The sequence below is a fragment of the Notamacropus eugenii genome, chromosome 3 (assembly GCF_028372415.1).
Source record: "Notamacropus eugenii isolate mMacEug1 chromosome 3, mMacEug1.pri_v2, whole genome shotgun sequence".
NCBI classification, from domain to species: domain Eukaryota; kingdom Metazoa; phylum Chordata; class Mammalia; order Diprotodontia; family Macropodidae; genus Notamacropus; species Notamacropus eugenii.
This window is the reverse complement of record NC_092874.1, coordinates 398,390,119-398,414,044: the sequence shown is the minus strand read 5'-3', so window position 1 is coordinate 398,414,044 and position 23,926 is coordinate 398,390,119. Positions and strand designations below refer to the sequence as shown.

Sequence of the window (23,926 nt, the reverse complement as noted above, 5' to 3'; positions counted from 1 at the left end):
GAGAATCATAAAGCATACTGGATCTGTTGGTTAATATAATAGATGGGGAAAATGATAAATGTTGGAGGGGATGTGAAAAAAACTGGGACACTAGTATACTGTTGGTGGAACTGTGAACTGGATCCAACCAAACAGTTACAAAACTGTGTATACCCTTTGACCCAGAAATACCACTATTAGGTCTGTTTTTAGGGTGATCAGGGAAAAAGGAAAAGAATCTATATGTTTTAAAATATATATAGCAACTCTTTGTTATGGCAAAGAACTGGAAATTGAAGGCAAGTCCCTCAATTGGCTGAATAAGTTGTGGTATATGACTGTGGTGGAATATTGCTGTGCTGTAAGAAATGATGAGCAGGTTGATTTTAGAAAAACATGGAAAGATTTTCATGAAATAATAAAGAGTGAAATTAGTAGAACCAAGAGAACATTGTATATAGTAACAGAAATACTGTTTGAAGAGTAACTATGAATAGCTAAGCTATTCTGGGTAATATGAATTTCAAATCAACTATAAAGGAAAATTCACCTCCAGAGAAAGAACTAATACATGGAAGTATGTATTGTATGGTTACATGTATATATCTATATCAAATGCTGACCTTCTCTAATACAAAGTGGGAAGGGAGGAAGACAACTCAGAACTCAAAATACAATCAAAAGTAAAATAAAATCAATCTAAGATTAAAAAAAGTACTAGATCTGATTAACAGAATTAGTTGCTGTGATATAAACACTGAACATGCTGCAGAGAAGTGACTGTTTCCTCCTTAAGTTTGTGATGGAGGAAAGGAAAGCTAGGCATAGTATTAAGGGCACCATAAATTTTGAGAAAGCAGATTCCAAAGGAAGAATAGATAGCATCCCATAAACTAACATTCTTTAGGGAAAGACAGAGTAAGAGGGAAAAGAAAGTGTCAAGAAAGGAATTTTCAAGCCACACTGTCATTATTCCAGAGAGGACTTGTCTGACAAAACCAATAATAGCCTTAAGGAACTCACCAATCAAATAAATTACATTTATGTAATGAAGTAGAAAATAATTTGCAGACAACAGAGGACAAATTTAAGAACATGACCCAGTTCAATAAAAATGTCAGGACTTTTGATATGGCCAACAAGGGGATTTGTTTTGCTTATCTTTACACAGTAGATACAAAAGTTTTGTTTTCTTTCTATTTTTTCAATGGGGCCTGAAATGTGAGAGGGAGAGAAAACAGAATTTTAAGTAAAAAAATTTAATTTAAACTTTAAAACTGTCAAGAGTACTGAAACTCAAAATGAGGTAAGGATTGTAAGTGAAAATAAAAACAGCAAAAGAGGAGTTTGTTTGTTTTAGCTATATTGGGGGAGAGAGGAAGCTCAGAGAAGGATTAGGACCACTGCTTCCAGTGAGTGGCAAGGAGATAGCTAACAACATAAAGAAGATTCAGAGTTCTTCTGAGCTGCTCAACATTTATTTAGCTTCTGTTTTCTCTCTCAAGGAGAATACCTTTTGCATTAGAAACATTAGAACAAAAATGGAGCTGATGCCCAAGAATCTTGGGCTGAGTCCAAGTTTTACAGAACAAATTCTTTTATTAAGGGGATTTGTTCTTTGAAGTTTGGATTCAGTCAAAGGGCCACACTTGAGGACATAGAGGACCACATATGGCCTTGAGGTCACAGGTTCCCCACCCCTTCCCAAGATGAATCAAAGAGATAGCATGAGAGAACCAATGAAAGAACCTTGATGAATCTGAGTTAGTGATTTGTTTTGCTTAACTATATATAGTTACAATATATATTATACATAGAACTATACATGTCTTATTTTCTCAGTGGAGGGTTGGGGATGGAGGAGCAAAAGTGGAAAAGAGGGAATTTGTAAATGAAAATAAAATTGAATTTGATGAATTCAAGTCACCATGCCATTTGAAAATCATTTTAAAATAGTGAAAAGATTAGTACATATGATTGCTGAGACTTTGTTAGTAATAGCTGAAAGAACATGTGAAGTATCACAGGATTAAAGAAGGGTAAATGTTCTGACTGCCAAAATAAATAAATAAATAGACAAACAAACAGATAAACAAATAAATGAATGAATGAATGAATGAATGAATGAATGAATGAATAAGGAAGAGAACAGAGTTGGCAAATAATAAGCCAGTAAATTTTATCTTGATTCCTGGGAAAAAATTAGAACTGGGTGAATGCCCAGACTTGAATTGTCATTAATGATTTAATGTTAACTTGACAGGAGGTGTGGTGTGTCCCAGGGATCTATGTTTAACTCAGTACTATTCTACATTTGTATAAATGATATACCTGTCAAATATGAAGATTATACAAAGTTTTAAGGAATAGTTATCATACTAGATGAAAAGGCAAGGAGATCTTGACAAACTAGGGCATAGGACTGAGTCTAATGAAGAATAAGAGTAATAACTATATTAAAAATAATACAAGTACAAAATCGGGGAGACATAATTAAAGAGTAGTTTTTCTGAAGGGAAAAAATACCTGTGGGTTTAGTAGACTTACTTTGCTTTTCTTTCTACCGCTAAAACTTAGCACACAATGCATGAAATATAATGAGCATGTAATAAAAGCTTGCTGATTAAATGATTCGACAAAAACCTTCATATAAATCAGCAGTGTGATATGACAGTCAAGAAAAGCCAGGGGTTTGGGGGGGAAGCATCAACAGAGTCATAGTCTCTTGGAATATCGAGTTTTTAGTCCCACTATCTTTTGCCCTAGTTAAACAACATCTAGAGTAAGTACTACATACTGCTCTATGTGCTACAATTTAAGGTCATTGATAAGCTAGAGAGTGTATCAAGTATCAAGAGGAAGACAACCAGAGTAGTGAAAGACCTTGAGTACATGCCGGGATTGGTTGAAAGGCCTTCAGCCTACAAAAGACAAAATGGAGGCATCATGGCGTGATAGCTAAAATTAATTAAAGAACTATCATTTCATGTCATGTGAAAAAAGGATTTCATTTGGCCTCAGAAGGAAGAACTGGACAAAATAGCTGAATGTTACAAAGAAGAAAATTTAGGCATGATCCAAGGAAAATCTTTGTAACAATTAAGAGATGTCCAAAACTGGAATGGCCTGCCTTAAGAAATAATGGATTCCACAGTCTTCTTCCATCATCCTTTGAAGCTGGTTGGTAGTCTTCTTCAGTTCATCATCATCCTAACCCTAACCCTAACCCAAAACACTAATAAAGTGGTTTTCTGTATCTGGGATTTTGGGGTTCTTTATGGAGAACTAATTAATAATGATTGAACTGCCTGGTCATTAAAGGGATGGGCTATTAATTGAAAACTCATTTGTACCTTATTTTCAGAGTATTAATCAAGTGACTTTCCATATCTAAAGGGGTTGCCTATTCATTGAAAACTAATATTTATTATGTTTAGGGAGGGGTGGGAATGACAGCTGATCAAGATTTGGAAGAGTAAAGAATGGAGGTCATTGTTCCAAATCTATATTAGGCTTTACATGCTCTCAAGGGCAGAGTGCTTGTCTGTGTTGATTTTCCATCTTGGCACAGCGCCAGCACCATGCCTTTTACACTAAAGTTGTTTAATAAATGCTGTCTTCCTAAAAAAAAAGAAAAGTAATGGATTCCTTCTTATAAGATGCATTTAGGCAAAGGTTGGAGTATTTATTCGTCAAGGAGAATGAATTGGGATGTTCAGGGAGGTCTAGCACCTCTGGTGTGAGGGCATACTCAGCCCTTTTCAGGGCTGTTAATTCCCCTTTGGTGTCTTTAAGAAGCTGTAGCATGCAAAGTGGCTACACCCTAGTGAAACTATCTCAACAGACAGGCTAAATCAGAATGAGGGTAATCAACAGGCCTCAAACTCATTTGGTAAGTTAGGGGAGTATCTACACCAAACGTGAAGATATCCCTCCTGCAGAATAGGCAGATGAGAACAATTTGTTCCAATAACCATGAAGTTATATGAAGCAGGTGCTGCGAAATGCTTAGAGCAGGGGTAGGGAAACTGCAGCCTCAAGACTATATGTGGCCTTCTAGGTCCTTGGGTGTGGCCCTTTGAGTCCAAGTTTTGCATAACAAATCCTTTTATTAAGGGGATTTGTTCTGTGAAGTTTGGATTGTCAAAGGGCCACACTTGAGGACCTAGAGGGTCACATGTGGTCTCAGGGCCACAGATTTCCCACCCCTGGCTTAGAGACTGCTCAGACACCATAGATGCCAAGGTCTACTGCATCTCAAGCCATCGCCAGTCATCTTGACTTTTGTCTTGCTACTGGACTTTGATGACTGGAAGAAAGAGCGAGGCTGATGGCTTTGTGCAACTCTGCCTCACCTAAATCTAATTCATGAAAAAGTCAAAATATCACCCATGATGTCACTTGTCCTCTGAAAACAAAGGAGGAGCAATAACAGCATGAATTGATTCAATGGTCACAAAGCTCTCTCCCAATTCTCAAATTCTGTGATTCTTTCTTATGCTCCTCTCTTTCACAAACTACATTCCAGTCATTACCACGTTATCTATCACTCCTGAAATGCAGTTCCTGTTAATCTTAGCCTCTCAGCATCCTTACCTTCTTTCACAGTTCAGTTTAAGTGCCATATATTCTTCAAAACCTTTCTTTATCCCTCCAATTAGTGTTAACCCTTTCGATTTATCTTGAGTTATACAAATTTATGCTCATGTTGTATTCTCCAGTAATAGTTACAGTGATGGTAGCAAATATTTACAGAGTCCAAGGTTAGAAAAATACATCACATATATATAATACATATATAATACATAATATAATACATACATACATATATATATATATATTTGTAATCCTTTTAACAACCCAGGAGTTTGGCGCTATAATTATTAGCCCATTTTACAGATGAGGAACATAAGATTGGATGAGTTTAAGTGGCTTGTTCAGGGACTCACAGCTTTTGAACTTGTCTTCCTGATTCTTCCTTAAGCACAGAGATTGATTTATTTTTATCTTTGTATCTCCTTCTATAACACAATGTTTTGCCCATCAGTACTTAATAACCACTTGCTGAATTGAATTGCTGAAATATGTGCCACTGATTGGGAGAGCAATGAGGTGAAGGGCAACCTAGAGTATTGAACTTAGGATAACAGAACATGAGTTAGAACCCTGGTTGTGCCATCTCTACCTAAATAGTCTTAGACAAATCATAAAACCTCTCTGGACCTCAGTTCCCTCATATGGTAAAATGAGTAAATTAGACTAGATAATTTTCAAGGTACTTCCAACTCTAAAACGTTGATAGTGATAACCCTTCAGTGTGGATGTAGTCTGTGTATTTCTCTGACACTAATACTTCATTCAAATCTAGCATTTAATTACCATATTGACCCAATTAAGTGTCTCATCCTTAACATCAGACCTTTTTTTAAAGGAAAGAAATACATAATTTTTCAATGAGAATATTGGTTTGAGACAATTTTCAGGATTTATGAGACATATTGGTGGAGTTGAACAGCCTTTCATATTTGGACAAATATATCCTATACTAACTTATAAGACTTTTCATTTTTTTGGTCAATTGTTGCCTGCATGTATACTTTGACTCCCCGATAAGACAGAAGAATCCTTAAGGGCCGTGGTAATGACTCCTAATATTTCTATATCCCCACTGAATGCCTTACAAAGTACTGGGAATGTGATAGCCACTCAAGAAACATTTATTAGTTGATTATTATTGTTTCTAGAAACACTACTTCTACCTCTGAGAATGACCCTCCCAGTGGCCTGCCTCAGATACTTATTAGCTGTGAGATCCTGAACAAGTTCTTACTTAACCTCATCCAGTCTTATTTTTTCCATCTGTAAAAGAGGATAATAGCACCTAATTCCCAGTAGGGAGCTTTTATGGCTCCCTGTTGCCTCTAAGATAAAATACAAATTCTTCAGCTCAGCATTTAAAAGTTCTTCACAATCTGGCTCCAACCTATATCTCCAGACATCTTTTCATATTCATGCAATAAGTTATTGGCGGGGAGAATGCTAAACCATAATGTTCTGTACATTCATGAAATGAAAAAGGATGCCTTCAGATTGTTGGAGGACTTTGGAGAGGATGAGACTTTTACAGAGCTACTGAAACCCCTTACAGTCGTAGATATGTTAGGGAAGCTGGACTCCCCAGCATGTTCCTTAACTCCCAGAGCTTGCCACTCTGGAGATCACTAAGACTAGACTTCCTCTCTATAAGAATGCTATCTCTGTACTTACTGGAGCTAAGACTTCTCTCTCTTCTAGCAAAAGAGTTCATTTATTATTATGTATTCTTTGATCTGTTCTAATCTGTATAACTTTACCAATTTCTGTTTACTATTTTACTCCTAGGTTTACTATCAAGACGATTTTTTTTTTTTTTGTATAACCAGTGTTTGGTGAAAAGGAGGTAAGCTGGGGATAGTAAGCTAAGTATTACCCTCCCTCTGAAAGCAATCAGTAAAAGTGGCATTTATTCTGGACCATAAAATATTATATCCCTGGACTACCAATATCTGGTATATAGATGTGTTGTTGTTCATTCTTTGTTTTCAAAGAGGACCAGAGACATTCCTGGGTGATGTTTTGACTTATGCATAAATTGTTCCACTCAATGACTGGTTTTTGGACCCTCCTGACTTAGTATGAATGTCAATAGTAACTGCTTCTCTTGGAAACAACAATCCTGAGGCTCCTGCCCCTTCCAGCATGATTTATTTATTTGTTTGTTTGCTCTTTTTTGTTTAAAGGGGTCATCTCCTGACTACTTTTTAAAAAGGCCTATTCACTGAATGGGCATTACCTCACTTTAAGTGAGTACCTGAAAAGGCCTTAGCTTAAAAGGCCAAGGTCTCCCATTGCACCCTGGGCCATTTCCAGTCATCCTGATGAATAGCTGGTCACTGGATCCAGATGGCTCAGGAGGTGAAAGTGAGGCCTGCGACCCTGCACAGCCCTCCCTCACTCAAAGTTAAGTGCAAGTCATGTCATCATGTCTTGGTCCTCTTCAAAAACGAAGAGTGAACGCAGCAAATTGGATTTCAGTGAGGCAGAATTGCACAAAGTCATCAGCCTCATTCTCTTTTCCAGAATAATTATAGTACAGTGGCAAGATAAAAGTCAAGATAACTGGCAATGACCTAAGATGCAGTGGATGACCTTGGTGACCTCAATATCTGACCAAGCCCTAAGCACATGCTTCAGCCGCCTTCATATCCATTGGAACAAATTGTTTTCATTTGCCTGTTCTGCCAGGGGAAGTCTTCACATGCTTGGGGTAGGACACCCTGCTAACTCACTGATAGCTTTGAGGCCTGTAGGTTACCCACAATCTGGTTACTCACTTCTTAGAAATAGGCAAGTGAAGAAGCAAATTCCCAGCAATTTCCCTACTCCTGAATCCTATAAAGACAGAGCAAATCGGGTTAGACCCCAGACCATATAATCATCCATGCCACATTAAATGTCAATGAAATCATAGATCCAGTACACATATGCATATAGTCAGTGGGTCAACAAGCATTTAGTAAGTTCCATGTTGTTGTTATAGTAAGTTGTAGTTATATGTTATTGTTCAGTTATCTTTCAGCTATCTGACTCTTTGTGACCCCAGTTGGGATATTTTTGGCAAAGATACTACAGCAGTTTGCCATTTCCTTCTCCAAGTCATTTTACTGATGAGGCAACTGAGGCAAACAGGGTGAAGTGACTTGCCCAGAGTCACACAGCTAGTAAGTGTCTGAGGTCAGATCGGAACTCAGGAAGATGAGTCTTCCTGACTCCAGGCCCAGTGCTCTATCCACTGAGCCACTAAGCTGCCCATAAGCACCTAAATAGTAGATGCTTAATAAATGTTTATTGAGTGACTGACTGACTATGTGTCAGGTACTGTGCTAAAGTCTGGGGATACAAAGAAAGACACAAACAGTTCCAGCTCTTAAAGAGCTCATATTCTAATGGAGGACACAATATGTAAACATGTATTTACATACAAGATACAAGCAAGGTGAATTAAAAGTAATCTTAGAGAGGAGGAATAGAAAAGGCTTATTATAGAAGGTGGGATTTTAGACAAGGTTGGAAGGAAGCCAGGGAAGCCTGGAGGCAGAGATAAGAAGGGAGAGCATTCTAGACCTCTGAAACTGTCAATAAAAATGCAAAGAAATAGGAAATGGAGTATCTTGTAGGAGGAAGAGCCAGGAGGACAGACACTGGATACAGAGACATGCACATTCACATATACATATGCATATACATGCAAGCATATACACAAATGCATATACATTTATATACATACCAAAATCCCACCTCCTATAGGAAGCCTTCCCTGACCCCTCTGCTAATTATTTCCTATTCATCCTATGTATAGCTTACTCGTATATATTTGCTTGCATGTTGTTTCTCCCATTATATTGTAAGGTCCTTGAGGGCAGGAACTGTCTTTTGCTTCTTTTTGTATCCCCAACATTTAACACAATGCCTGGCACATAGTAGGTATTTAATAAACGTTTATTGATTGCCATACACACATAAACACATGCACATATACATAACATACACACTTATGCCTATAATACACTTATACAAGTACACATATGTGCTATGAATGGAATTATAATTTTCATATAAATCAATATAATATGCATAATTAATATACTAATAATTTAGATTTTTAGAATTGCTTCTTTAAGCTTGCAAGTCAGAAGCTTACAATGCAGCGTGAAATGATCAATCAAACCCTTGAGAATACTCTCACAATCACTGCAAGAATGTGCTTAGTGAAGCAAATCAAAGATTGTAGAATTCATTCCTGTCACAGAAGTCTGGTCCTGTGACTTTCCAATGACCCCCAAGGATCTGAAGCAATACTATTCCCACAGAATTTCAGGACACCTGTACCTTAGTGACTGTGGAACTTATGGACTTGTCATGGGAAACCATGACTGTTTGTAATCCATCATCCCCCCTCCCTTCCCACTTGTGACTTATGTATATTATCTTTGCCTTCGCTACAGCAAGGTAGAATTCTGATCAAGAGAATTCCCAATTTGCACATCTGTTCCTCATAATGAAACTAATTAATTAAACTGCCACTTGATTACTGGCACTTTGTCTCTGACCTGCTGTTTCATCATTCTCAGTTTACAGACCAACTCAGTAAAAGTCCCGCTAACAGTGCACATATACATATAATTCAGTTATATACCAGTAAATCATAAAAAATATGCATTTTCCATACATTTTGCATTTCTAATAGAGATGGGCAAACTGCTCTCTTTACATTGATGTGGATTTCACTGAGGAGGTTTTCTGGGCTTGATGCCATTAGTAGTGTCTCATTTGTGACAAGGAGCATCAGAATAGGGAATACATACAGGATGTCTCCATGACACCTCCAGACCATCTCCCTTTACAGCACTTTCTTTGATGAGTTCCACTCAGTAAATTACAGAGAAAAGTTATCTCTAGAGTAGTAACTGTCATAATCTCACAAAATTTACATAGAAATAAAGAATTCCGAATTTGAAGAGTACTTTCAAGGGTGCATTTTATTCTATCAAGTCAAATGCTTTTTTTAAAAAAAAAGTCCATAAACAATAAATACAGCTAAATCTTATTTTCTCTTCATGTCTCAGTTAGTTGTATGGCTTTAAAGATGCGGTCTGTAGTAACTGAATCATCAGATTCTTCCTACTAGATCAGTACTGGTCCAGTGGACCTCCTTTTGACCAATCAACACCATTCTAGATATAGACAGTCCCATTTTGACAACTATAGAAAACATCACCCCTCAACCTCTATAGGTGTTTCTTTCTATGCCTCCAGCCCATAAACTGCAATAAGTGTTTGCAAAAACCAAAACAGCTGAAATGAACAAAACCATGAGTCTGATCTTCATCCCTCAATACATACAACCCTCATACATGGTAAAGCAAAGAAACAGAAAGCTGAATCTCTTCCAGCACTCATTTTAGAGGTAGGTGTGATCAAGGAATGCCTAATCATCCCAGAATTCACAGCTTCTCATCTATTGAGTCTAAAGAACTAGACTAAGGGATTAAGTACAAATTCTCTTCTGTGTCACAACTCTTGACTTCCCCTTGTTGAATTATAATAATAAACCTGGTTCCTATTTCACTAGGAAGGAGGTGTAGTCCCAAAAGGTCTTAATAATGATCTAGGCTGCATGTCCACACTCTCCCTAGGGTTTCCTTTATAACAAGGCCCCAGATGCACTAGCCTAGTCACTGGAAGCACATGATCCTTGTAAAATGGTTATTAGGTAGCTAGAGCAATCCTGTGGTGACTTGTTATCTCAGTTTTCAACGCAGACAAGATTTTCCCATAGGGTGTCAGATCAGTTCTGCAAGAAATCAAGCACTATGTCTGCCTTTAGTGGTGGGGACTAGTTATCTCTTGAGTTTTAAATGAAGATTAGAAACATCCTAGAAATGCTCAAGCAACCACATGGGCCTTAGATAAGCAAGGTTCAATGGCGTCTGTCCAAGCTTCTCCAGGTGGCAGCTTTACCTGAGAGAGATTCTGAGAAAGGAGACACCTGGAGGCAGGGGCTTCTGTGGACAGATGTTTCCCATATAGAACAATGGTATCAAAGCATCTTTCCATGGTAAGAGCATCCATGTGCAATTTGGAAGGGTTTTCTCTCTTCTCTCTATCTTGTACCCTCCTTTGAGGAAACCCTGGGAATATCAGTATCTGGTTCACATCTCTCACAAAATTTTCCTAGCCAGTGATTCCCACAAAATCTGCCTGACTTGTCTTGAGGCTCTAGAAACATTTGTATCTGACTTTTTTGTTTGTTTGTTTTCTCTAAGGACACTCAGATCACCTGTACATACTCAAGCTAATAAGACATTAAAAACAGACTTCTGAGTCTCTTGACCATTAGGAAAATCCTTCTCCCCTTTGCACAGGGAATCAAGCCACTCTCCTCTTCTTACAGTTTTCACCTTTCTCCACATGACTCAGAAGAACAATAATAGGTCTATCAGAGATGGGGAACCTAAGCCACATGTGACTCTCTAGAACCATTAAGGGGATTTGTTCTGTGAAGTTTAGATTCAGTCAAGGGCTGCACTTGAGCACCTAAAGGGCCACATGTGGCCTTGAGGCCCCAGGTTTCCCTACGCTTGGTCTAGATGGTTCATTAGTGCCTACTGTTCCCTGATATATCAACCTCTCTAAGCAGGCAAGAAAAAGGTTCATGGATTTTCTTCTCCACATTATGATTCTATGACTTCCTATTCCTCTGTGCAAATGTCTCCCTGTAAGAGCTACATTTCCAGGTTCCATGTACAACTCTATATCTCCATCTTGTCTTTGAGGTTCTAGTCTTTCTTCATACCCAGGAGTAGAGTTGAGAGGGGAAAGTTTCTTCCATACTATACACATATCATTTCACAGAGGGACAAAGTTTGGGATGGGAAACTCATAGGAAACAGCTGGTTGCTGACACAGAATCCATTTCTGAATAAGCTGTGTATATTCCAGGAGTTCTTAACCTGGGGTTCATCAACAGATTTCAGGGGGCCTATTAAGTTAGATGGGAAAAATTACAGTCTTACTCCAATATAATTGTTTTACTTTGCAATCTTAAATATTTTATTTTATTCATTTAAAAACATTATTCTGAGAAGAGTACCATGAGCTTTACCAGTCACACAGGAAAGTGTTAGGAATATTAGCTATAGTCAGACCATGGATTGGATAGATAGCCAGGTAGAGTATTTATTAAGTGCTTAACATGTGCCAGCCAATGTGCTGAATGCTATGAATACATATACAAGCAATCAAGACAGTCCCTGCCCTCAAGGAACTGACATTTGAATGGAGCAAGACAACACATTTAGGGTGTGCATGCAGTGGCATGGTGTAGAGATATCCAGAAAATGGTATGGAGGCCTTGCTCAGGATCAAGAAGAGGTATAAGTTTATCTATCAGAGTCCAGTTTCTCTGGAGCAAAGTCTGAATTTTGGGTGGGAGGAGAATAAGGATGATGAACAGAGTGCAGACAACATGGTGTGCAGATGGAAAGTGATGTGAAGGCTTGGTCCCAGGTAAGGAAAGTAAAAGCAAAAAACAATATCAATGCCAAGGAGAGAAAAAAAATGATGAGATATGGAGCATAATTGAGCCAAATCCAACATGACCTATTTAAAGAAGCTATTCAATATGGGAAATAGATGAAAGAATTGGCATGATCACCTCTACCTTTTTTCCAGAAATACATATCTTACACATCTTTTCTTTTCCTCACACTTTTTCTGCCCAGTTCTTAGTTGGCAAAATGATGTCACCCACTCATGATCACCATGTGTCTCTCTCCACTGATATTCTGTGAGTTAGCATTCATTAGGTGTTTATTATATACTAGATACTGTGTCAAGTTATGAGGATACAAAAAAGAGAGGGGAGTGAGCAGAACTCAACCCACATACTCCCTATTCTCAAGGAGCACACATTCTAATGGCTAAAATAACATGTATCTATGTACATATGAGGTATTATAACAACAACCATATTGGCATACCCAGGGTAGTTGCTAACACAAGTTCTTTGATCTGCTTTACTAGGAAAGATAGTCATTTAAGGGGTCAACAATATTTTTTTTTTTAAATTACATTCAACAAACAGAAAAGATACAAAGAAAATACAAGCAGAGAAATAAAGACTAACAGACAGGGCTCTACTGCCTGAATCAAAACAATATTGCTATATATTTTACATACACCCTTGGATCAAAAGAGCCTTCACACCTGAGCAGTCAGGGAGCTCTGAACATATGGCTACCAGAAAATCACTAGTAAGTCCCTAAAGCAAAACACCAGTCTTCCAGTATATATAACAAAGACTCAGCTCCTGATTGGCTCAGAGTCAGTAGGCATGAAACCTATATGACTCAGCACAACTGTGAGTTATCAGGGTTCAAAGGAGATTGAGCCTTCAGATGCTCACAATTTAGCCTGAGCTTGGGAAAATGAACTCCAAAAAGAAAAAAAATACCACATTGCTTGCTGTTACAGGTATATACAGAGTAGATGGAAGGTGCTCTGAGAAAGGCAGGCATTATCCATTAGGGGAACCAGAAAAGGCCTTCTGCAAAAGGTGAGATTTGAGCTGAGTCTTGAAGGAAGCCTGGAACACTAAGAGGCAGAGATGTAGTAGGGGCAGAGGATTCAGGTGACCCTCAAGTTCAATTCTTGGTAAATTATGGTATTTTATGATTTGCAGATATGTGGCATCACTGGAAGCTTAAAAAAAAAGTGCACCTTTGCTTCAGGAGAAAACTTAGAGTCATCAATAGCACTATTCATTTTTTTAAAATGGGGCATGGGGGTGGCAATCCAACCTACCCTTCCCTTCCTGTCTTTGTACTCCATGAAATCCTAAGCCAATATCTCATCATGGCAGTGGAATATAAGCCCTGGCAGGATCTGGAAAGACTTTGAACACAATCTTAGCAACAGTTCATTTCCTTTCCACAGATGAGTGTAACCAAGTATGAAGAAGGAAAGAAGCATTTATTAAGTCCTACTACGAGACAAGCACTGTGTAGAGCACTTTATTTCATTTGATCCTCACAACAACCTTATGAAGTACGTGCTATTATTATTGTCCTTTTTTAAAGTTAGGGAAACAGAGGCAGATAGAGATTAAGTGACTTGCCTAGGGTCATACAGCTAGTAAATGTTTGAGGCCAGATTTGAACTCTAGTCCTTTTGACTCAGGTCCAGTACTCTATCCACTGTACCACTTAGCTGACTCTAGGGAAGGAGACTGGACTCAGGGAGACTACTTAGGAACTTAATTCATATATGACACAATGTCCTAAAATAGAATGATGGCAGTAGGAATAGAAGGGAAAAGGTGCAAGTAATTGAATTGTAAGAATAGGCAGAACTTGGCCTGCCTGTTTCATCACTTGACCTGTCATTTGGTGATGAATTCTTCTCCTATGGCAACTCATGAAACATTTCTATCATCACCAACAAATATTTAGTTAGTTGCTTCAGAGGTTAGACCTAAAAGGGGCAGGAGGGAGGAAAGCATGTGTTTTACAGAATAAAGATCCATTTCCTATATTTTAGCAGCTAATATTTCAAATCAGATGATAGGGAATATATTAAGTTTGGTTGGGTTTTTTTTTAATCTCTAAGATCTAGATGACTCTAAGTAGTTAAATTATTTATATCTTTTCATGTTGTCATATCTTCTAATGGTATCAGTAAACAGAGTGATTATTATGGCTTAACTGGGCTTCATTGGGTAAATCTGTGATAAATATGGAACAGCCAAAAATCACAAATCAACAATAATTTTTACCACAATAATTATTTTGAGGCTGTATTAGGTCACTGGAGCTCTATGGATTTTGATATCACCAGTTCCATGGGAGGAAAAATAACCTATTGTACAATAGATTATTCATGTTTTGGAACTGAGCCAAAAGGGGAGGCTAGGCCTATATTTTCCCTTTCTGCTCTTACCTTTTTGTCTTATGAGCCATTTTGTCCAGAGAAATGAAAACCCTACTCCCAGGAGAAGACAGTCCTCCCAACTGAGCACTAGAGGCTCAGGGCTATAACACATAAAGAAAAGAAGAAAGTGGTTCATGACTTGTGCGGAGAAGGGTCCTTGTGGAGGAAAAATAGGCTTTTTTGAACCAACAGTAGCAACTCCTGGTAAGCAAAACACTGTAGGATAACGCATAGAAGAATCTAGATGATTTTAAATCTAAGGTATCCTAATACAGGAAAGCTATCACTTCTTTCCAGCATAGACACAACCCTGGTTATCCTGCCTCTTTAATATGGAAGTGGGCTGCTTTGTTATTTGACAAAGGACAATATGAAAATTACATGTTATTTTCTAGATGAGGTATTTTCAGACTCATGAGTTCAGTGGGGCTCTTTACAAAGATTTTTAGAATCTCTGGAATTCCTGTAGACTTCTATCTCCAAAAGCACTAACCTTTTTAGAAGGTTCCTACTTAAGAAGTATAAATATTATCTTTCCTAATTTTAGTGGTTTTAGAAATTATTTCACTGAATTATTTGTATTTTTAAAAATAGGCTGATATAAAATAGTAAACTACTTGCATTACCAGGCTTATCATGAAATGTAATTGACATAACATTCCAAGGTTACACAAGCCCAAGACAGGCTGTAGCTGCTTTCAAAATTAGTTTTTCCAAGTCCGTATGTTATTTTTTTAGGCTAATCTGTTATGAATCAGATATTTCAAGAAAACTGAAGACAGTAGTTTAATACCTTGGTTGAATCATCAATAAAAAGGGAACTCTGAGATTAAGGTAACAGAAAACTGGCCACTTCTGTGCAGAAATTGTAATGTTTTTTGGTTAGAATTAAAGTTCAGTTGAAATACTGTATAAATGTCAAAATCCACAAAATCTACGTAGGCAATCACTCAATGCCAGTTTTATAATTGTTTTGCACAGCACTTATGGGAAAATATTAAGTTGTGTGTGGGGTGTGGGAATTCAGTTTGGATCAGCCTAGAATATTTAAATATTTAGTTCCAGGAATGTAGATATGCTAATCCAGGAATTTAGTAAGAAAAAGAACATGAAGGTACCGTGACGTTTGTTTATGGGAAAAATGAAAGCAAGAGTTTTTGTTCCATAGATCTAACAATCTCTTTGTTGGAGGAATAAAATCGAGAAATAGATTTGTACATAAATTTAATTTTTTTCTGTTTAGAATGAATGACACCAATTTCCTTAGGACACGAGAATTCCCCAGTTAGTTTTCTGAAAGCAATTTCATTTCAGCATTTCATTGAGATTTGTTGTTGGTGGTGAGTTATTTCAGTCACGTCCAGATTTTTGTGACCCCATTTGGGGTTTTCTTGGCAAAGATACTAGACTACTTTGCCATTTCCTTTTCCAGTTCATTTTAGACATGAAAAACTGAGGCAAACAGGGTTAAGTGACTTGCCTAGACTTACAGGTAGTAAGTGTCTGGGGCTGGATTTGAACTCAAGTCTTCCTAATTTCAGGCCTGGCATCCCATCCACTGCAATGCCTAGCACAAATAGACAGAAGCTAATGAAGATCATACAGCTACTGCAATCTACTCATTCTTATTACATTGCAAGTGCCAACATTTGTCTAGTTCATCCCTCTGTTTATTTCTGGTCGTTATTTGCCATGGGAAGGAGGGTCCCTCAGGACATCAGAGAGACAGTGCTCCCAAACACAGCTCCAATTTTGACTCATTGTGTCCAAAGAAAGGTTGAACAAAAAATTAAATTATAAATATGCTAGCCTTTAGCCTTTTTTTCTCTGCTTCCTTCTTCTCTTTATTCTTCTCTTCCCCATCTCTCTAAATGGAGAAAGGTCCATACTTTTCTTAGATATGGAGTGCCTTCTTTCTATGATAGCATTATTGACAGTTTAGTGATAAAGATAACTTTGTCAGTTATCACTACTTGGATTTTGTGACTATTAACAGAGCCAAATGTAGCTCTCAATTCTCCCACTCTGGAACAAGCAACTCTGGGCAGTGGGAGCATATGGCAGCAACATTTCCACAGAATGGTGCAAACTGTACCCTTTGTTAGGTGTTTGTACACACAATTTTGTTGACAACCCAAGCACATCTGCTCCTAGAACAGATTCTCCATTCCACGCAAGATGATGAACAATGAGTGTTTAATGGAAGCCCTTTCATTATCCATCATTATCAACAAACACTGAGTACAGATGGCTGGATGAGTACCATACTGGTTTAAAGCACGTCCCTGCCTTACCCCTCCAGAAATCATAGTCTAGTAAGGGTGAGGACAGAGCTATAAAAAGCCAAACAAAAAGAATTGGCATAACCTAAATGCCAAATAAGCTGTACAAGTGATAAATGCTACAGAAGTTCTGAGGTCATGGGACAAACATGGTTAGACAATGGTTTATCCCAAAAAGATCTGGGGGTTTTAGCGAACTGCAAGTTCTACAGAGGTCAGTCATATGAAAAAAATCCAAAGGAGAGCTTGGGCTTCTGTAAGAGGCATAGCTTTGAGGAAGAAAGGAGTGAGTTTACCACTGTATATCCTATGCCCTGGTCAGAGCATATCTGGTGTATCGTGTGGAGTTCTACAGGACATTGGTTGCTCGGGGCCTGCCTTGAGAGGTTTCTGGAAGCTTACCTCTCCTGGAAACCAACCGCTCTTACCGGTCTTCCAAGGGTTCTGGCCCCTCCTGTGGGGGAGGGGAATGACCAGACAGTTCACCCCAGGAGGCTGCTGACCGCACTCTATTCTTACGTCACTTTCACTTCTCACTTTCACCTCCCATCCCCCCCACTATATATACCCCGCCGTAGCTCCTCCCATGTTCCGCCCTGGAGGCGGAGCCAGCTCCGTAAGGGGCATTCCCAGCATCCGCAGGTGGGTTCTCACCCCCGGGGGGTCTCCAGGCTCACCAGGGGGCCACGGTCCGGAGCGCGGCCCTCTACAATTGGTAAGTGGGAGAGCATCCAGAGGAAGGCAACCAAAATGGTTCAGGGTCTTCAGCGTAGAAATTAAAGGAACTGGGAACTTTTATCCTTGAGAAAATGAGGAGAACATGATAGCTGTTAAGGATTGTCATCTACTGTACTAAATTTCACCAAATCTAACCCAAAGAGTTAACCTTGTAATCCCTACAGTCTTCTGTAAGAAAAGAGTATTTCTGATAGAATAAAACTGAAAAAAGTTAGTCTATTAAAAAAAGAACGTTCAGGATTGGAAAGGCGATTTGAACTGTAAATTTACAGAAAATTCTAGCAAATACTCTTCCCCTTCCCTCAATGCTAACCCATATTTTAGGCGCCCTGATGGATAAGATGCCAGCTATTACTAAATTCATGCTTGGGGCTAAAGGAGAAAATATAATCTACATTAGTAAGCCATGTAGGATGGATACACATTTATACCTGCCATGCATGCCTGCCTTCTGTATAGTATGTCAAGTTAACTCTTAAGTGTAATCTCTAGGGATGTCTTCTCCAGCAGAATGTAAATCATTCAAGAGCAGAAATTGTTTCAATTTTGGTTCTGTATCTACGGCACTTAGTAACAGTGCTTGGCACATAAGAGATAAATGCTTAGACATATTGATGGAGGGGTGAGTGGTCCATTTCTAATATGAACACTCTGAGGTAGCTGTGGTTTCCAGAACATCTAATTCAAAGACTAATCTCTTTGCCCATCTCCTTAGATGGCTGCTTAAGCTAGGTTTCATGGGCTCAGTTACCGTTTTTAGTTAGCCAAGTTGAGGTTCTCTGAATATACAGTGCAACAGCAAATACCTTCAGCTAAGTCATGTGAGACAACGCAATGTTAAAGAGAAGCCTAGCAGTGAAAGATGCAAACTTACTTCATTTATAACTTCTATAGGATGAGATACAAGATAGGAGGAAAGTTGCCAAAGCCTTACGTAGAACACAATCTATAACCACAGCTAAGCACAAAGTCTCGTTCTGTTCAGGAGTATGTTCTTTCTGAAAACACAACAGTAAAGATTTTTAAACATACCTGCTGTGACTTAGGAACACAATATTAGAGAACACAACTTCTGAGAGTTAATAGAGTCTGTGACTGTAGTCTATATTGCTAAAAATTCTTGGGGAAGAGCTTTTCCTCTTAACACAGTGGCTCCAAGTCTTCTACATAAAGGCTTTACTATTGTGTACCAGATGGGAACATATCTGAAGTTTGTTGCTGAGCGCTCAAGGTTAGCACCTTTCCGCAAGTTGGTTACTTTGCTGTTAAAAACTATACCCTGGGAGCTTTGCCTAGGGTAGCTACATTCCATAAGACACAACATAAGACAAAACAAGGTTTAATTATCTTAGCCATTGCCAACCCCTTCTCTTCCCCACCAACTAGAAGCAATGAGTAGAAGCTGCAGACATGCATAAATATACCTGATAAAAAGAAAAGAGAAATCCTAACAACTAGTCACCCAAATGTGGACTGGGCTGCCTAAAGACAAAGTGGACTCCCCCTTACAGGAATCTTCAAATAAAGAATGGAGAACCACTTGTCTGGTACAAGAAGGTAGCTTTGTTTGGACATAGATTGGATAAGATAACCACTAAGGTTCCTTCTAACTCTCAAGTACTGTGAGTCTGTGATTTCAGAGCAGATCTTTTGAGAAAAGTTTAATGAACAAGGAACTTCAGCTATTATAATTATTGATGGGAGGATAGAATTTAGACAAATGGAAGGGAGGAGAGCCTTCTGAAGAGGGTGAAGGAATCAAGAAGAATGCATACTGCATGATAAGGGTGGATACATTTGCTCAGAATGGAGGCATAGCATTTGTGTAGGGGAGAAGAGGTGGGATAAAGTTGGAGAGGTAGGTAAAGGTCAGTTCAAGGAGGGCCTTGAATGTCAAGCTAAGTAATTTGGATATTGTCCTGGAATGGAGATCCATTGAAAGTTTATGATGAGTTCAAGAATTTTAGAAAAATATGGATAGACTTGCAATGAAATAATAAAGAGTGAAATGATCGGAACCAAGAAAACGTTGTATATAGTAACAACAATAGTATTTTAAGAACAATTTTCAGTGACTATTATAATATACCCAAATTAACTACATGGGACATATGAAGGAAGACACTATCTGCATCCAGAGAAAGAGCTGATGAATAGAAGTATGTATTGAATGGTTTTACATATATTTGTGTCTAATGGTAGCCATCTATAAGGCAAGGGAAAGGGGAGAGGGAAGAAAAAAAGGGGGAAAATAAAGTTACATAACTTAAAAAGGAATAGTAAGCTGTACATAATAGACTTACTGTTTCATGTACAATCATCTTTTTTCTATTCTGCTGTTATGGAAATGCTTGTTTTTCTTAAGTTCATAACAGAATAAATAATTTAAAAAAAAGCTTATTTTAGTGGGAGGTATGGGTAGAAGGAAGTAGTGAGGCTGAAGAAGGGTGATATATGTGCAAGACACACTTTTAGGAAGACATCCCACTGTCTTAAAGTGGAATGAAGGTTGAATTGGAGGTTGGAGAGACTAGAAGCAAAGGGAGGAGATAGAAACTTAACACAAAAGTCATAGAAACACAATATCCTGGAACCGGAAGGAATCTCATCTGATTCAACACATGCCTTCCTGAGAAGACCCTCCATATTATCCTCAACACGTACAGCAGTCATTCAGCCTTCACTTGAAACCTTCAAGAGAGAGGCAACTCTTTACCTTTCTACCTTGGGATTGCCTTCATTGCTAAGTTTAACTTTACATCAAAGCAAAATCTGCCTCTTTGTGACTTCTACTCCATGGTCATTATTCTTCCCTCTGAAGTCACACAAAACAAGTCTGACCCCTTTCGTATGACAGCCCTTCAAATATCTAAAGAAAGTTGTCATAAATCTCCCAAATGTTTTTCTCTGTTTATCACTCCCAGTTCTTTGAAATGAATCTTGTGGCTTCCTATGGCCTCCAAGATCAAATACAAAATCCTCTGTTTGACATTCAAAGCCTTTCTTACCCTAGCCCCCTCCTACCTTTCCAGTTTTCTTATTCACTGACATGTGGTCTTTGATCCACTAACACTGGACTCCTGGCTGTTCCAGGAACAAGACAATCCATCTCTCAGCTCCAGGCACCTTCTTTAGCCATCCCCCGTGCCTAGAATGCTTTCCCTCCTCAACTCTGCTACAAACTTTTCTGGATTCCTTTAAGTCCCAATTAAAATCCCATTTTATTTACAGAAAGCCTTCCCCAATCCCTCCTAATTCTAGTGCCTTCCCTCTGTTATTTACTGCTTATTCATCCTGTATGTAGCTTGCTTTGTATATTTTTTGTTTGCATGGTGTTCCCTCCATTAGATTATAATCTCCTTTAGAGCAGGCACTGGCTTTTGTATTTTTGTGTGTGTGTCTAGAACATACATAGTAAGTACTTAATAAATGCTGATTAATTGCTTGATCCTTACATGGCATGGACATGTTCCAAGATGGAGTACTTCCAAGTCAGAAAAACTCAGGTAAGAAAAGGGGGGTATGGTGTTCAACACCTGTGGGAACCATAAAATACCTCTGAACACATTGAATAAGATAAAGAGAGAACCTGATAATCTCTCCATTCTTCTCTCAGGATATTTTACTGCTAAGGCCCAATTATCCATAAGTCCATCTTGCCATCATGAAGATTTTATTCCAGTTACAGATGTTCAGATTCATCTGGAGTCCTAAGCTCCCTAGGAGGTATTTTCATCAAGGCTACCAGGTTTTGGCTCCTCTGAATCTGTCTGATTTTGAAGCTATAAATCGCTGTGAACAGGACTTACCAGACAACTTTAACTTTGCTGGGGATGTACTGGATAGATGGGCTCAGCTGGAAGAGGTAAGAGATGTTGTACTTTATAATAACATAACTTTGGTCCACCTTAGCATTGACTCCAATGGAAAGAGCCCTGACTCAGAAGCCAAAGGATTCTGGTTCAAATTCTATCTCTACTTACTAACCATAATCCTGGAGAAGTCATTTAACTTCACATGGTCTTGCCATCTTCATCTATAAAATGAGAAGGTTGGATCAGGTGGTTTCTGAGGTTCCTTTCAGCTCAAGATTTATCATCCTAGGAATCATTCTTCAACAAAGCCACAACTAGGAATATTTTAACTTAGGGAAAAAACAGTGGAAAATGAGCGGAAAGGGAGTAAAGGGATAAAGCATAGTTTGATCATTGGTACAGTCTATGTCAGGAGAGGGAACAATCTCAAGATAATCCTTGAGAAGCTTGGGAGGAAGGTGGATTGTAAGAAAGGAATGCCACAGAGACAGAACACTAGGGGTAACTTAGGGTGATTGTGTCACATGGTGGTCAAGGACTGCCAGCTGGGATTTGGCATAGAGATGGCAGTCACAATAGGGAGAAAGCAAAGCTCCTAGTTCAATATCATAGGGAAAAACCTTATTTGTCCTATTCAAGTTACAGCTCTGTTCTTTAATCCTCTATCTATCTAAGCTTCTCACTCCAGCTTTTTTCTTTTCTCCTTTGGAAAGAAATTTGCTTCTCAAATAAAAGTAATCTCCTTCCACCTACACTTCCCCTGTCTCTGCCTAGTGCCTTCCCTTTTCTCACATTATGACTTCATTTGTTACGGGTACCAAGCAACTCTGTTAGCTAATTGTAATTTTTGAAGGTCTCCTGGTCACAGGCTATACCCAAAGGTACTATTGGTAGTAATGCTTTAAAATAATAAAAATAAAGCCAATAAACAATCGTTGGTATGCTTTTGTGAATATAATTACCTCAAATTCATCTTATTCCTTCCAGTTTTGGAGATGGGGTCGGGAGCATTTAGTGAAGGGAAGGGAATATATCTGAGCACTGAAACACAAATCAGAAGTATTCCTTGATGGCTTAGCATCTTCATAATTCTCAACTCTTTCAAACCTATAGGAACTTTATAACTTTAAAAATTATCTGTTGATGAGTCTTTCAGAGGTTAATTGAAAATAAATACAATGTAGCCAATTTAAACCAAGCCTCTGCTTTCAAGTCATGTGGATGACATTCACTTCAAGAAATAATTGAGTGATGACCTGTCAAAGATGTTACAAAAGGTTTTATTGCATTTTGTGTGGGACATGGGACCAGATAGCCTCTAAAATCCCTTTCATCTCAAAGATTTAAAAGTTCTCTCTGAAATTACAGAGACATTTCATAGAATCACTGAGTGGCAGAGATACCTCTGCTCTCCGGGAGTCATTAAATCCCCTTTCTATTTCTGTGCTGGACTAAGCTGCCTCAGTGCAAGTGATTGTCCCCTGCATTCAGGGCTGTGCTGGGAAATGTTTAACAATTGGATTTCCAGAAGAAGAAAAAAAGTATGTGTGACACATTTTAAATTTAACCCTTATTATTAATTTTTTTCTCCATGACTCTCTCAAGTTTAAATAACCAACAAAATAATATACCAAGCCCTGATTTGCTGTTCCTATCGCTAAAGGTTCCACCCCAGACTCCAGGGATGTAGCCTTCACATTCCTTTCTCTTGTTTCACTGACCAGAAAGGAGAACGTCCCCCCAACCCAGCGCTCTGGTGGGTTAATGGCAAAGGAGCTGAGGTCAAATGGAACTTCAGGGAGCTGGGCCTCTTATCCCGCAAAGTGGCCAATGCCCTCTCCAAGTCATGTGGCCTCCAGGGAGGAGACAGAGTACTTGTGATTCTACCCAGAGTTCCTGAGTGGTGGCTGGTTACTGTGGCTTGCATGAGAACAGGTCAGTGATGTTAACATTCTCAAGTCAAGGGGCCAACTTAGAGAGACAGGAAACAAGGAAAAGTGATATTTCAAACAACCAAATAAGCTTATTATTTTTTTAAAAAGCATTCCAATCAGGGAAATATAAAAGACATTACTGAATTAATTGTCAATATTCTTGTTATATAACTGGGAATTTATCCATGGATGCCCCTTTATAAAAATCTAAGTTATAATAAACTTATTATGTGTTGCACAGCCAAATGATTCATTTACTAAATGGGGATATAGCTATAGTATGACAAAAAGGGTGAAGGACAGAGTCCAAAGTCGTGGACTTAAGTCCCAGTTCTTCTATCTTTTAGGTGTGTGACCTTGGGTAAGTCACTCAACCCCTAGTTTCTCTTTCAATAAAATATGGAGACAGCACTCCCGTTGCTCGTCTCACAAGATTGTTGCGAGAAATGTGCTTTGTAAACATGAAAGCATCGTATAAATATCAGCTATTATTAGTAAATAGAATTTCAAGCTAAAATAAAATATCTGATGAAATTTTCAATTGAAGGTTTTAGAGTCAGGAAGCTAAGTGGTACAGTAGATAGAGTGCCAGGTTTGGAGACAGGAAGACCTGAGTTCAAATTTGACCTCAGACGCTTACTAGCTGTGT

At 38.5% G+C, this 23,926-nt stretch overlaps 1 protein-coding gene across 4 annotated transcripts in view; it reads left to right on the top strand.

The window, feature by feature from the left end:
* The first annotated feature begins 17,349 nt into the window (after positions 1–17,349).
* LOC140497235 (acyl-coenzyme A synthetase ACSM4, mitochondrial-like) overlaps positions 17,350–23,926 on the top strand; it is a 31,200-nt gene continuing 24,623 nt past the window's right edge. The window contains exons 1-4 of one of the 4 annotated variants that reach the window (XM_072597940.1): positions 17,353–17,505; positions 21,005–21,034; positions 21,145–21,393; positions 23,068–23,278. In XM_072597940.1, coding sequence (XP_072454041.1) covers positions 21,193–21,393; positions 23,068–23,278 — 412 coding nt within the window. In that variant the 5' untranslated portion in view covers positions 17,353–17,505; positions 21,005–21,034; positions 21,145–21,192. Of the gene's footprint in view, positions 17,506–21,004; positions 21,035–21,144; positions 21,394–23,067; positions 23,279–23,926 lie in introns of all 4 variants that reach the window. The other 3 variants (XM_072597939.1, XM_072597938.1, XM_072597941.1) reach the window with 3 other exon arrangements.